At 37.1% G+C, this 15,712-nt stretch overlaps 1 protein-coding gene across 1 annotated transcript in view; it reads left to right on the top strand.

Moving 5' to 3' along the window:
- TAOK1 (TAO kinase 1) overlaps window positions 1-15,712 on the top strand; it is a 62,685-nt gene that overhangs the window by 24,141 nt on the left and 22,832 nt on the right. The window contains 8 exon segments of the mRNA XM_036767289.1: window positions 1,866-1,911; window positions 2,493-2,589; window positions 3,859-3,972; window positions 5,722-5,813; window positions 8,917-9,010; window positions 11,120-11,201; window positions 13,552-13,719; window positions 14,921-15,124. Coding sequence (XP_036623184.1) covers window positions 1,866-1,911; window positions 2,493-2,589; window positions 3,859-3,972; window positions 5,722-5,813; window positions 8,917-9,010; window positions 11,120-11,201; window positions 13,552-13,719; window positions 14,921-15,124 — 897 coding nt within the window.

Genomic DNA, 15,712 nt, shown 5'->3' with positions numbered 1-15,712 from the left:
AGGGAGCAAAGACAATGAGAAATGGTCTCTGCCCTCAGGGAGCTTGTTCTTGCGGGGGAAAACAACACCACACATGTCCATGTGTGCAGAGTAATTTTGGTGGCAGTGTAGGAGGATCAGGACAGGCTCCTGTGGAAGGTGGCACATCCTGAGCTGTGCTTGGGAAGAGAGCAGAGAGCTGAAGACATGCAGCTTGACTGGGGCCTGGCAGAAGGTACAGAAAGAAGCAAGAGGAGAGTGAGCTGGTCAGGGTAGTGGAGTGGAGAGGGAGGAATTGGGGATCTTCGAGGAAAAAGACTTTGGCACCAGAAAGTGGATTGTTCCAAGTAACAAGCAGAGGGGTTTGCATTGCTTTCTGTCAGACGCAGGGCAGTGTGCTCACATTTTCTTCTTTTATGCCATTTAAATCAGAAAGTGGATGTGCGTGACTTGAAAGCACTTGTCATCTGGTCATCAATCACCATTGAGTAAAACTTCTGGCTGAGTGTGATTTCTTTCCTGTATCATTTTTCAGGATGAGTGTAGGCAGCTAGGTGGCACAAGAATCCTGATGTCAGGAAGACTTGAATTTGAATCCTGCCTTTAATATTAACTTTGTGAACCTGGACAAGTCACTTAGCAACTTCTCATCTGTAAAATGGGAATCATAATGACACATACCTCCCAGAGTGGTTGGGAGGATCAGATGAGATAACATTTATGAGGTGCTTCTCAAACCTTAAAATGCTGTGTAAAAGCTGGCCATTATCATCATTATTATTACTAGAGAAAAACTCGAGTATAATGTCTGAAGCTTAGTAGTGGTGAATTTTGTCATCTTGTTGCTGTTGAAGTGTTTGACCTTTGAACCACAAGGGATCTTTGCTTCCTGGATTGGCTGCAGTCAATCACTGTTGGAGGTTTACCAAATCCAAATTCTGAATTGCAAAAGTTCTGTGGTGTTTTCTGTGTCCAGAAAAGAAGTGTGATGCTGTGTGTCTGGATAGCCAGGTTCAAAACCAGAAAGCCTGAGCTTATATCCCGTCTCTGTCACATCCTAGGTGTATGACACCAGGCAGATCATTGAACCACTCAGTGTCTAACTCAAATAGAAATTATCCCCACGGGCCAAAGATTGACTTGTTAAACTACAAATTAACATTATCTGTGTTGTATTTCTTATTTAGCTTGTTAAACACTTTACGGTGATGTTTTGATCTGGTTATTTGGGGGCCTTGCTGAAGCCAGTGAGTTGGATGCCCCTGCTCTATGCAGAGGGGTTTATTACCTGAGAATTCCCTGTACTGCAGAAATCACATGTCTAAGCCCCTGTCATCGATCCCTTGAATCTGTGACCCATACAGGCATTGCCGGCCTCATTGTAGAGAGGCCTAGAAAAACAGGACAGTAGGAGAAGGCCAGTGAGAACAGACAAGCTTGTATCAAAAGGGCTGGTTTGTTCAGAGGAATAGTGGTGTGAGTGGACAGTTAACTGTATGATGTTATAATGGGGTTTGATTAGGAACTATTAGACTTTGAGGAATGCTGGTCAAAACCATGCACGCTCCAAGCTTTTGTAAAAGCCATGCCACAAGGTATCACGAGGCAGTCAGCGCTTGCTGTATTTGGGAGTTTCTCCAACATATAAAAACATTCAGCAAATCTTGGACAAACTTAAAGGGTCATATACTCCCCACTCCTACCACCCCACCATTGTAAATATTTTCCTTTTTTATGTAAGTTTTGACTGGCCTTGAAGCTTTCACTCACAACTTAAACCATTCAACTGCTTTGAGGATTAACTTTTTCATTTTGAGCATAAACTTGTTTTACTTTTTATGTAGTTCAAGAAATCTTATAATGTTTTTGTAATTATTTTCATGCAGCTTGTAATGGAATATTGTTTAGGATCAGCCTCAGACTTACTAGAAGGTAAGTTTCTTTTTATTCTTAAAGTGATGAAATTGGAGAGTTCCATTAATAGAGTTCCCAAAAGTGAATTTTTAATTTAGTAAAATAAAAACCATAGAAATAACGGGAAATAGAGGAAACCTTAGCTTTTCTTTTTCTAGATTTACAAAATGGTATATTTTAGTGCCATAAAATTGTACTCTTCAGAACTGTTACTTTCTTACCTGCCATTAGGCTAGTTTCTTCTCTCACACTTTGAAGACCCTCTTTCAGAACATTGCATCAATAGAACTAGCTCTTACCTTTGAGGTCAGAGGTTAAGGGTATATTTTCTGGTACATATATGTCTTAAGAACCCCAGCACTTTCCTAGCAAGTTAAAAATTTGAGTAAGAGCTACAATTTTACAGACTGAACTTGGTGAAACTGAACTCATGTGCTTGTATGATAATGCTTTGTTATGTTGGAAATGCTTGGTTTCTCACCCCTGCCTTCCCTTCCCTGCTCCACCATTTTCAGACTTTTTTTTTGGAAGGGGGATACTGTCAAAGTATGTGAATTATGGCTACTTTTAATAATTCATTTTCAACAAATTCTTTTAAGTTCACAAAAAGCCATTACAAGAAGTGGAAATAGCAGCAATCACACATGGTGCTCTCCAGGGTTTGGCCTACTTACATTCTCACAATATGATCCATAGGTAAGTATTTTGAGAACCAGCTCGCTCTCTCTCTCTCTCTCTCTCTCTGTCTCTCTGTCTCTCTTCCCCACCCACCACACACACACACACACACACACACACACACACACACACACACACAAAATTAGTTTGCTTAGTTTATCATAGCTTAGTCACCCTTGTAGTGAATTTATTGTTGGCAATAGCAAATTCAGTGTTTTACACAATTAAACATTTTAAGTTTAGTTGTAGTTTTTTATAGAAATACTGTGTTTTAGAATGATGAACTTAACCAGTATACTAAAACCCCAACACAACAGTTATCTCATTTTCACATTGTGTTTTTGTTTGCAACTATTGGGATTTCTTGAGTATGTGAGACTTAAGAACCTGATACAATAGAAATTTGTTCATCATTATTCCTTGTTGTAAACAATTTAATTACATTTGAATGTGATAATTGAATCTTTGAAAATTAGATAGGAAAAAAAAATTTATTAGGATCTTATTCAGAAACCATTTGTGGGGATTTTCCCCGTATTTATATTACTTCGGGAGGCAGAAATAATGTCCCTATAAAGCTTTGGGAGGAGGCTAATTTTTCAAGGTTTTTGAGAGCATTCGTGGGGTATATTAAGTGATGGCGTTTGTGTGTGTGGGACCTCATAATTGTTTGATTTTTAGAATAGAGTGCATTACACAGTCCAGTGTGTGTACCATCCAATTAGAATACATATCCGTGGAGGGACAGTGGATTTGCAGCAGGATTCTACCTTCCTGAGGGAGTAATCTCTTGGAATGTAACTTGGTAGCCAGAGCAGTAGAAGATCAGCAGGCTGTAGAAATTATGGTTTTAATTTCTGTCTAGGATTTAGGAAGTAGTATGATGATAGCTTGTAGTGACAAAAAATGTCTTACCTTTTCCCCATGGATATTTTTTGCAGTTTGGGGCATACATTTTTTAAAACTACTAATTCAATTTATTCCTAACCATTATTTGTACAAATAAACTGAAACTCAAAATGTAAACCTTTATCTTACAATTAACTAATTATTGGGAGATTCTTTTCTACCCTTGCTTTTTTTTCTTTTAGGTAATTATTTTTAACTTTTATAGCTTCTGTATTTTTTTCTTCTGATTCTGAAGCTTTTTTTAAAAAAATCTCTACTCTGAATATATCATAGAACATAATTATTTTGATTTCTTTTCTCCCTTCTTTGGGGAATTCTTATTTGATCCTTATCACAATCTAAAAAAAGCAAGATAATTATCTTATGTTCCTTAATCAGAGATATCAAAGCAGGAAATATCCTCCTGACAGAGCCAGGCCAGGTGAAACTCGCTGACTTTGGATCTGCTTCCATAGCATCTCCTGCCAATTCATTTGTGGGGACACCATATTGGTAAGAATATTTTTCTGTTGATGATGGCCTTAACTTGCACTAGTCAGTATGTATAGTTAATATGACAAGTTGAACTTAATTCATTTTGGAATTATTTTCATTTAGAAGGGAGTGTGTAATGAGAGATGCCTGGGAACACCCAGGGAAAATGGGTAATGTTAATATTGTTTATCTTTCCTCAAAGTATGCCATATTGAAAATCCTTACATTTTTAAGGGCTGACCCCAGAACACCCGGACTGCTGTCTACTCTCAGGTATCCAGGGTTAGAGCAGTGCTCTTTTCAGCCTTTAGACTGTCTACTTCTTTCCTCATCATTTTACTTGGTAGCACTTTCAGTAGACTTTGGGGATGGGAAGGAAAAGCAAGTGAAGCATGTCAGTAAATTGCTTTGATTCAAAGTTTGTTCAGGGAGGAGATGGAAGCACTAGCTAAACAGGGTGGGTTATTTTTGGATCACGTGTGCTTATCCTATATCCGTGTTCATCTTTATTGGCTATGTTAAAGTTGTATTCTGTGAATATTTGTGGAGTATATTTTTTTAATTATGCAAAATAGTATATACTCATCACTCCATCATGCTGTAGTAATATTAATGTATTAAATCCTCTGCGAAGCATTTAATGATAACTGATGTTTATAGAGCACTTTAAAGTTTCCATAGTACTTTACATTCTTAATTTCATTTGACCCTTGTTTATGTACTGAGAGAAAGGTGTTACAAGTATAATTCTTGTCATTCTATAGGTAAACGAAGATTAAAGAGAGGTTAAATGATTTAATCTTGATCAGATGCCGTGTATGTATCAGAGGCAAGATTTGAACCCAAGTCTCTCCTGAGACCTCTTTTACCTACACTACACTGCCTTCTCGTTTGAGTGGGCACTACGGACTCTCTGCACTGGGGATAGAGTATCTAGATTTCAAACAGGTGCCAGACACAGTCTGTGCCATAGAGTCCAGTTCAGGAAACCAAATAAATACATGGGAATGTACTTCTTCTATATAAAATACTAGAGCTAAAATATTGTCTGTCACGAATGGGCCCCTGGATAGTGATGTTATTTTGAGTGGCTAGGAATCAAAGTCTTAATAGAAAATTATTTTTCTATATTCATACCACTTGTGGCCTAGTAAAAGCTTTGTACATATTTGTAGGGCCATTGGTATACTTTTAATTTCAAAGAAAAAGCCAAATTTTTCAGTCAAGTCACTTTTATATCATTGGTATTATATGATTTTGCTTTTTTGCCTTTTTTAAACATTAGATCATCTGAGGTGATCAAGCACCTCGCACGTAGCAAGTACAAACCACTGACACAATTGATGATTATTCACATTTCTATTTGTTATTCTTTTTCAAGCCTTTCCAAACAAAAGATAAATATCGCTGGTCAGAACCTAGGGAACAGTTGAGGGGTCAGCATAGATTGCCTCATATTTGCTATCTGGTTCAGATACATTTTTTTCTGGGGTGTGCAAGTAGCATCTTTAAATTTCAGTACATGAGACCCAGAAAATAATGAGGACAATTATTAGATTGGTTTTAGCATTAAAGGTGTCCCCGAATGAAGTTCTAAGATGATTATATTTGTCTTATTTGCCCATCATAATATTTCTGCTGTTCAGTAAATGGGCTTAAAGTTTAAGCCAGTATTCATTTTTACATGTAGGTTATGTAGTTCACATGGAATATTTTTAACAAATTTATAGAGTTTTAAGCAATAAAAATTAATATTTTGTGTTTTAGGATGGCCCCAGAAGTAATTTTAGCCATGGATGAAGGGCAATATGATGGCAAAGTAGATGTGTGGTCTCTTGGAATAACTTGTATTGAGTTAGGTAAGCAACATGTTTATTTTGTTATGTGATAGGTTGACTTAATAAATGTTTTAACTTCAATTCTATCTCCTGTGGATAGCTTTCTGTATTTTATACCATTTCTTTAGGGGAGCAATTAATGAAGTTTCTGTCAGAAGTCCCATTTTGGTTCTTTATTTCATACTTTGGCTTGTCAGTTAGTGTAATGGGCCTAAAATAACTTTCTAAATTAGTGATATCTGTGTTTAGGAGCAATCAACACATATTTATTCAGCATTTAATGTGTAGGCAAAACTGTTCTAAGATTGTCTCACATGTAAGTTGATACATTGTAAACCCTCTGATGGAATGCTATGATAGTTGGCCCCTAGTTACCTAGGGTGAGCCAGGTGATTGAGGTGTCCAGTTGCACACTGCCTTTTACCCCAGTCTTGGTACTTGTCAGGTTGTCCTAGCTTAGCGCATCACAGATATGCCATAGACAGCAAGCCTTTATTTTAAAAGTAAAATTAGTAAGGCTCTTCTGATCCCTCAATGTCACCAAGTCTACCTCCCAACCTTTCCAATGTTGAGTTTTTCATTTCATGAAGTTTCTCCATAAAAATTTATTTAAAATAAAGAGAAAAATTTATAAGTACTTGGGAAAAATATGCTGGAAATGTTTTAGAGAGATATCAAGGACATGAAGAGTTCATAATGTCTTAATTTTAAAATACCATTACTGCTGACTTTGTTCAGGTGGGATCTTGGTGCCTGATCGAGCCTAGTTTCAGTGAGAAGCTATACATCTATACTGTCTCATGGGAATAGATGTGATTAGAACTTTATTACTGTATAGTTAAATTTTGCATTGATTTTTCTAAAGAAGTCATCCACCAGTAAGACAACTCTTTTGCATTTTTAGCATTGGCACTAAGGTTAGTGATTGATAGTGGGAGGAGTTGCTCCTATATATTTTTATTTCAAAGAGGCAAAAGCAGATTCTTAGTAATCTTGACAACGTCTCTCTGAAGCGGGTAATAAATAAGCAAGGAAATTGAGGGATAGCTGAAATAGAGAGCTCACAAGTGGCTTCGTTTTAGCATTAGAAGACTGATGTCTTGGCATCTGGTGTCTCAGTCCTTAAGGTATGCTTCCGTTAATGGAAAGAGTTTTCATCCTTTGTTTTTCTCAGAAGGGGCTCCTGAACCACCCACTCTCCTGTATCTGTCATCAGCTCCTGTGCATTCCCCAAACTTACAAATGATGCCATTTGTCCAGGAAGAAACATCAGTAATTTCATGACATTTTGGCAATGCCATTCACTGTTATTCTTTAAGGAAAAGGCTCAAAATTGATTGGAAAGAACTCTTGTTGGATAGCTAACTGCTTACAAATCTGTTCATTTATGTGAACTCAATGAGTTTTTGCATGAAATTGTTCTTTAATGTTTTAGGCCATCGATTAAATAGACTATATTTATAATAACATGGTTTATATTTGCAGTAAAACAACTTTAAGCAGTGTGTGGCTGTCATAATACTCTCAGTGAGAATTTTGATTGGCTTACCTAGTACCCGAGGAAAGCATTTAGCTGATGGTGCCCGAGTCCCCTCACCTCATCCTTCTACTCCCACATACATACTGTATTTCTATTCCATGCTGAATTTTTCCTTATGAAGTATGAGATCAAAGGATCTGTTTTTTAACCTGGCTATAACTCATTGGGAAAGGCCTAGTGGAGTGCTGGTTAATTGTCGATTGAAATTGGACGTAATCTTGTGGAAAATATCTGATTTCCATTTCTAGGTTAAAATATCGTAGAAATGGTAAGGAATGAAAGTGAACTCTTTCCTTGGTGCAGTAGCCTAAGGGGAAGTATCTTAATCTTCTGGGGTCCCTACTAGGTTTTGGTAACTCTGAATACATAGAGCCTTGGCCATTGCAGCATCATAAGAGATTGAAGCCAATTGGGATTTCCTTATGTTTGCCCCAAGAAAGCTGATGTTGGACATTATCCCTAATAAGTTGATTTAGGAGTCCTCCCTGTTGCTCTGAATTAGCTTCCTAATGTGATGAATGAAGACGTTTTTTAAAAGATCTTTTGATCTATCCAAACAGAGTTATAGCATAGAGAGCAGTATAATTTTATCATTTGACAGTGGGGTTCAGTGCTCACCTGGATATTGGGGCAGAGAGGTACCACATCAAGTTCAGCTCTTCACCCCTCTTCATGCTGGTCCTCAAGGGCTTCCTTCCTTATCTCAGCCTAGTTTTCCTTTGGATGAGACTGTTCCATAGGAAGGAGAAATATTTATAAATATTTTTTACCCTGGGATGGGAATGTTCCAGATCTCCCACAACTCCCAGGACAAGGAGCAAATATTTCTAAATATGCTGTTTTAGTTACTACTACTACTACTAATTTACCATCCTCAGTCAACATTTAGCATCTCCTCTGTAGCTACTGCAACATGAGCCATTCTGAGGATTACAGAGCATAGAAAAGTTGCTTGTTGTGTCGTCCTAAACTATTCACCAAACAAAAATGGGTGCTTTTTAAAACAGTCTGCATTAGCCACAGGAATACAGGAAGTAATTTTTTTTACCATCTGAAACACAGTCCTAGAAAAACAGGTTTGCATTATGCTGTGAAATACCACAGCCACAAAAAAGCTAAAACTTGAACCTCTTCACATTTTTAATTGCAATATGAATACCTTCCAACAATTCACTAAATTTTTTTCAGTCAGTGTCAGTCTTCTGGATTATATCCTATAAATTTTCTCCAAAAGCCTTTAGCTCTAATGTTCCAATTTGATTTTACTTTCAACGTAGGAAAATTTCCTGTTGGTTTTATTAAGAATATTTCAGACTGAGGAAAAGACTAATTGAGAAACATAAACTCAAAGTCATAAGGAATTAGTTCCTCATGTCCATCCTCATATGGCAGATGCTCTAATAGTTACTTTAAATTTTAAAGATATGGAATTTTGACTAAGTTCACCAGAAGAATTATCTCTTAAGGTTGGAACTTAGCGTAGGCCTTGGTTAAGAGGTCTTTGTAAAGAATGCCTGTTACACTGCTGGTTCAGGGTCATTGTGCTGTATTCATTTTCTCATGAAAATTTTCTTTTCTATTCAGCGGAAAGGAAGCCTCCTTTATTTAATATGAATGCAATGAGTGCCTTATATCATATAGCTCAGAATGAATCTCCTACATTACAATCTAATGAATGGTGAGTATTTCTGATAAATGTCTTGTTTAGTTTCAGTTTAGTTCAACAAACGTACATTGAGCATCTCTTCAAAATTCAGTTTAGTTCAACAAACATACATTGAGTATCTCTTCTGGCCAGCACTGTGTTGGGCACATAAATGAAGTATATTGGGTAACATGAAGATCTTTTACGTCAGGCATACTGTGTCCTTTATTGAGTTACATTTACCCTTTTAAAAATGGTATTGCATAGCATATCTACAAAACAGAAGGTCTAGAAATAGAATATGCTAAAATCAAAAGTCGAATGTCCCTTTCATAAATGACAATATACTTAGTATTATTTTGAAATTCAACTTGTAATAAGGATCATTAATATTAAAATGAATAGAAACTACATTTTTAAACTATGTTTGAGAACCTGAAAGCTTAAGATTGAATCAGCTTGTAGGAACAGTTGGAGAAATACCTATTAAATATAGAAGGACCACGGTGTTTTGGTTGTGTAAAAGATGGGCCCCTTGAATTAATAAATATAGGTATCTGTTCAAATTAAAAACTAGAGAACAGATCACTCTAATTGTAATCCTGATGTTCGTGGATGTTCATATCGCTCTGATCTTCATTCCTCTCGATTCTTGGATTTTATTTAATTATGTTCACTTGTAGAGAAGAACAGTATGACCATTTTAGAAAGCAAACATTTCATTAGTGTTGGAAATTTCTAACAGAAAAAGATCACCTCAAATGTACTTGTATGTTTTAGAGAGAACGATCATCCAACTCAGTCCCCATTTTGCTGATTATAAAACTGAGTCCCAGAGAAGTGACCACATGACTTGCCTAAGATGTCACCCAGATCACAAATCAGAGTCCAGCATATCTTATATGTGTGTATTTGTGAAACTAATGTCTACTTCTGGAGAATCTATGATTCCATCCATGTGGGTCATCCTCTTCCCACTAAAGCACATCATAAATCTTTCATACTGTATCAGATGGCTTTCATGAAGTGCTGTGGGCAAAGTAATTCAGTTTCCTTGTGGCCAGCCTTCCAATGCTAGGCCTCTCTGAGCAAAGGACTGCTCCTTATGTGGCAGACACATCAATAGCTAATCTCCTTGAGGCCTCTTTGGCCTAGCAGCATCTGCCTTAACTTGTACTCCACTGGTGGTGGCTTTCAGGAGCCCATGATCACTCCTGTGCCATGGTGATGCATCAAAAGAGGATGAGAGTGGAGGATTTTTTAAGATAGAGACCTTAAAAAAGTATTCTGTGTAACTAAAAGCATCTTTTGTGAAAGGTGGTACAATTAAAATCTATTCTTAAGTTTCACTACCAAAGAGATTTTCAGATAGCTTACAGAATCTCTTTGGGATTCCTTATGTAGAGATATGAAAGAAAAGCAGAATTTGGCAATTCATTTAAATCATTAAATACATATTGAATACCTGTTCCTCCCACTCTGCTGTATGTAGTGCACAGAGGAGCATGGGTGTGGTCCCTGTTGATTAGGAACTTAATTTCTAGTTTGGGAGTCACTGCAAATCTACATAAAATAATTAGTGAGTCAGGCACTGTGTGCTGAATGAGAGAATTGTGAAGTATAAACTGCCATACAGTACATGTTAAGATGAATGTTGGGAAGTATGGGTAGTGTTATTCTTGGCCACCAGATGTCTTGAAAATTTATATTAATGTCTTTTTCCTAAGTTTAATGCAAGTCTTGTAATCTTTACCAGTATTACAATGCTTAGAAACTTCAGAAAAATACTCTTTCTAGGGTGTATAACATGTTGCTTAGACTCATGAGGCTTTTAGAAGCTACAGGGGGGACAAAAAGGTGGAAGGAGAAAGAATCAGAAAAAGTATACTTCATGATTATAGACAGTTGCCAGGTCATGCAGATATATTTAAAGTCCGTGATTATGCATAGGTAGGTAGGTTTGGAGTCTTAATTCTGGTTGTGAATGATTGGCTACATCTTCTCAACGTAGGGTCTTCCCTGTTTTGATGCCACCATATGTCCCCCTTTCTTTTCCTATGTATTAGTATCTTGGTTAGTGGAGATGATGTTAAAGTTAGCATCATGGTCAAAAATTGGTTTTGTTTTTCCTTCTTGAAATAGGTCTGATTATTTTCGCAACTTCGTAGATTCTTGTCTTCAGAAAATTCCTCAAGATCGGCCTACATCAGATGAACTTCTCAAGGTCAGTTTTCTCCTCTTTGAGTCCCTTCTCAAATGGTAACTTTGCTAGTTTAAACAAGCTTTAGAATTGTGCTGCTAGTTATTCCAAACCCTTGCCTGGGGAAAGACTTGCCATTTTATACTGCTCTTTATACATTTCTTCTTTTTTTAAAAGTTCTTTTATTCTCACCTTAAGAAACATACAACATCAGGATTTAAAAAGTGTCTAATAAATTCAGCCTGTTGCTTTCAAAACTGCTCTGCTTGTCCAGGCTTCCTTCGGTACCTTTTTCTTTTATTTGGGTATAACTGTTGCCATCTTCTTTTTCCTTGCAGTTAAAAAGCAAAACTAAAACTCTCACCCCGATTTTTATTTCTTTACAATGATGCTTTCGTGTTGATGTGATACCGACCCTAACAAAAGAACTTCAGAGGAAAGAATGGCTTCTTTTACTCTGGTTTCTATTTTTTCTACCTATCAGGCCTTATATAGTGGTCGCCTTCAGCTAAATATGAAAGAGACTGGAAAATAATAGCTAGAGAGAATGGTCCGTCTCTTGAAATTATCGATGACAAACTTTGTACAAAATGATTCTGTTAGTCTTTTCCCCCTTTTTCCTTCTGTGCTACTTGTATATCTACCTTGGTAGGTGCTTACAACATGTTGAATCAATACTATTGGAAAAAGATTCAATGGTCATCTTTTTTATCTGTGATACTTAAGGGATGTTGGAATATTTTTTTCATCTTTTCTGGAATTTTAAGTGCTGCAAGATTTAGGTATCAATTTTTACAATACTAGGTGAAATTTCTGAAGTGAGTCTCGTTTGTTTTTGGTAGTCTATCACTTTGAACAAAATTAGCAGCTGTATTACCTTGGGTACTTTTGGTTTTTAACCTTGCTGGAGTTTCCTCATCTGTAAAATAATGGGAATGGACTGAATGAGCTCTAAGGGCCACCTGAAGCATGACTTTGAGAGTCTGGAGGGTGCACTGATCACAGCATCTCTGCAGCATGGTGCAGTACTGCATCGAAGGGCACATCGGGAAGAGCTCATGGTGGGCTCAGAATCAGGAGAAGGAGGGCCCTTCAGCTCTCCCTCCCCATTAGCTGTGGGACCTGAGCCAAGTCACATCAGCTCTTTTTTCTCTGGTGGAGATGAAGCCAGTATTTTCAGTAGAGCATCACTGTGAGCATTGAATGACAATGTATCTGTGGCACTTCAGAGTTTTAAAATGTATTCATGGCAGTGCTTTATTATGCAGATGTTATTGGGGAGGGCGAGCAATTTGGAAACATAATATCCAAACCACTATCTGAAGTAACTTCAAAACTATTAAAGTTAAAATGTCCCGGCCTCAAGGTTCATGTTATTTGTAAAACGCACTGCCAAATACATATGCTGCCTTTCTATAGTCACCTGGATTGTACTGCTGATTCAGAGATGTAAATACCTGAAATTTGGAATTATGCCAATATAGTGACTTAAATGTCCATACCCTTCGACCAAGTGATTCCAACACTGGGTTTATACCCTAATGAGAATACTGATGAGAAGATGCTGTCTATATACAACAAAATATTTGTGGTAGGATTTTTTTGTGATAGCAAAGAACTGGAAACAGAGTAAATATCCGTTAATTAAGGGATGGCTAAACAAGTTGTGGTACATGAATGTATATAATATGACTGTGCTTTAAGAATGAATGGGATGAATACAGAGAAGCTTAGAAAGAGCTACATAAGCTGATGCAAAATGAAGGAAGTAGAGCCAGGAAAGCAGTAGATGCAGTGATGGCAACTGTGTCAGTGAAACAACCATAAAAAATCAAAAGTGAACGTTGCAAAATTATAAGAAAACAAGCATATATTAAAAGAAGAGAATATGAGAAGACACTCCCACCTCACCCATATCCAGAAGTGGGAAGTCCACAAGCATTGCATGGAGCACATATTTTCAAACTTTACAGTGTATTGATAAATTGGGCTGATTTTTTTTCCTCTTTATCTTTAAAAAGTACTTATTTGTTCTATGGGATGGCTCTCTGGAAGGAGAAGAAAGAGGGATACTAAAGGAAACTGATGATGTAAAAAATGAAAGACATCAATAAAGACTTATTTTAAAGGATAAAAAACCCAGATAAGAAAGATTTCAGAAGGTACACTAACAGGGATGTTTGTTTATTAAAAAGTTAAAAAAAAAAGAAGTGAGTATACCTTCTCATGTGTTATATGGTTCTTTTTATTAGGAATCTTTATTAAGATTATTAGGAACTAAGATTATTAGGAGCTCTTTGTCATAAGATTCTATCACAGCTGTTTATATTTTTTTTTTAAATTTTCATCTTGTTTCCCTATGTCTTTAACCCAGCACATGTTTGTTCTTCGTGAGCGCCCTGAAACAGTGTTAATAGACCTCATTCAGAGAACCAAGGATGCAGTGAGAGAGCTGGACAACCTGCAGTATCGGAAAATGAAGAAACTCCTTTTCCAGGAGGCACATAATGGGCCTGCTGTAGAGGCACAGGAAGAAGAAGAGGTATGAGGAAAGAAGGAGGAGAAATTCCCTAGATTTGGTTCCTCCCAGAATTTTTTTCCTTAAGAATGCAGTACTTTAAAGCATTGCATCTTGCTCTCAAAACCTCTTGTCGCTGGGGCCTCTGAGGAAAAGGCCTCCTGACCCAGTGTTACACAGCCCTCTGTTAAATTGTGAAGACCAGGTCTGTTTGCTCTAATAGCATGGAGCACACAGGACCATGGGCCTGTAGTTTAGGATTGTCAGGGGCATTTGCTTTCAGCTAATATTTGGTAAGCACCTTCTTTATTACTGGACATTATGCACCTTCTGAGGATACTGAGGCAAAAAACAGGGCCTACTCTCAAGGACCTCACAATATCGTAGATTAAAGAATGCACATGATTAGCTATTTAACATCAACTTGTTTCTTTTGAATTTGCATCTTCATTTCCCCTATCTTATTCCTTATTAAGATCTCAAAGCTCTTAAGTTGCTTTTGAGAGGAAAGTGGTCCTAAAAAGTAATGGTTTCTTTAACTAACTACAGTATTGTTTTTCTGACTTAACTGGATTTTTTTGTTTGTTTGTTTTAAAAAAACTGTTAGAATGCTTATTCTGGGGAACATCTTTTGAGAAATGGAGTTGGAAAGTGTAATACATTTTTAAATAGCTGCCAATAACTTTGAATTTCTATAGAATACCTGTGGAATCAGAAGATGGTACCAATAGGGAAGAATAGGCAATCTGATGATTTTGGGTGAAAGACTAGCATTAAAAGGTTTAAGTATTAAAAGTATTGATGGGAGAGGAAAGTCTAGGGGCTATCAATTAGGAAACGTGGAATAAAGAACAAAGATCGTGTAGGCATTATTGTTAAACATGAGGAGAAATGCACACACCAAAAAAAAGGGAAGCTGCAGACTTTTAAAGTGCTTTCTAAGTGATTACAGTAACGATGATGGTGATGATGATGATGGTTCTGATGCTGGTGCTGTCTGAGGCCCAGCCTCATGCTAGACCTTGAAAATAATCTAACCTTTTCATACAAATGGATATTTTTCTTAACAATGGAGAGCTGATACTTGGAAAGTTTTCAAATCTTAATATTTCCTAACAAATCAAACTTCTTTTGAGAGGTCTTTCCAAAGAAAATGGTAATTAGGCAACTTCCAATCAGTAGTTCATTAGTAACATAAAGATTTTAACTGAATATTCTCTCATAGGAGCAAGATCATGGTGTTGGCCGAACAGGAACAGTGAATAGTGTTGGCAGTAATCAGTCCATTCCCAGTATGTCTATCAGTGCCAGTAGCCAAAGCAGTAGTGTTAACAGTCTTCCAGATGCCTCAGATGACAAAAGTGAACTAGATATGATGGAGGGGGACCATACAGTGATGTCCAATAGCTCCGTCATCCATTTAAAACCTGTGAGTATATGTGTTTCAAAAAGACTATAATAAAAGTGGTGGGGGTGGGGGTGGGGGTGGGGGTGGTGGTAGGGGTTCAGTTTATGTAAATCATGTGGAAGGGGTGGGAATCCTAATACTTTTTAGACAGTGATTGGCAACCCTTCATTTAACTTGAAGTGTGGAAATGGACGAAATTAACTTCCTACTTGGTAAACTGCATTTGAAAAAATGGTTGCTTTACTCAGGGATGAGAATTTGTGGCATTAATTATGTTGGAAGTTAAGTTTCACTTTCCAGTGGTTAAATTCTATTTTGTTTTATTTTTTAAGGAAAATCCACTTAAATAACAAACAGAAATCAGAAATATTAGAACACACAGAAGGAATTAGCTCTCCTGCGGGGAGTGGGAAGCTAAAACGAGAGAGAAGCCCCTGTCTTACCCTGGGGAAAGTTACCCAGAGTCTCAAGGGAAGCCAGCTAGATATCAAGGACATGTCTGCTTTCCATGTCTATGTCCCCTAAAGAGAATCTAGAAGGTGGTTAAATTTTAAAAGCACTTTTTGGTACTACTTCTGTGTAGTGTTGTTTATAATGATGTGTTTCAGC

The sequence above is a fragment of the Trichosurus vulpecula genome, chromosome 7 (genome assembly GCF_011100635.1).
Source record: "Trichosurus vulpecula isolate mTriVul1 chromosome 7, mTriVul1.pri, whole genome shotgun sequence".
Taxonomy (NCBI): domain Eukaryota; kingdom Metazoa; phylum Chordata; class Mammalia; order Diprotodontia; family Phalangeridae; genus Trichosurus; species Trichosurus vulpecula.
The sequence above is the reverse complement of the archived record's forward strand: the minus strand, read 5'-3'. Positions and strand labels throughout refer to the sequence as shown.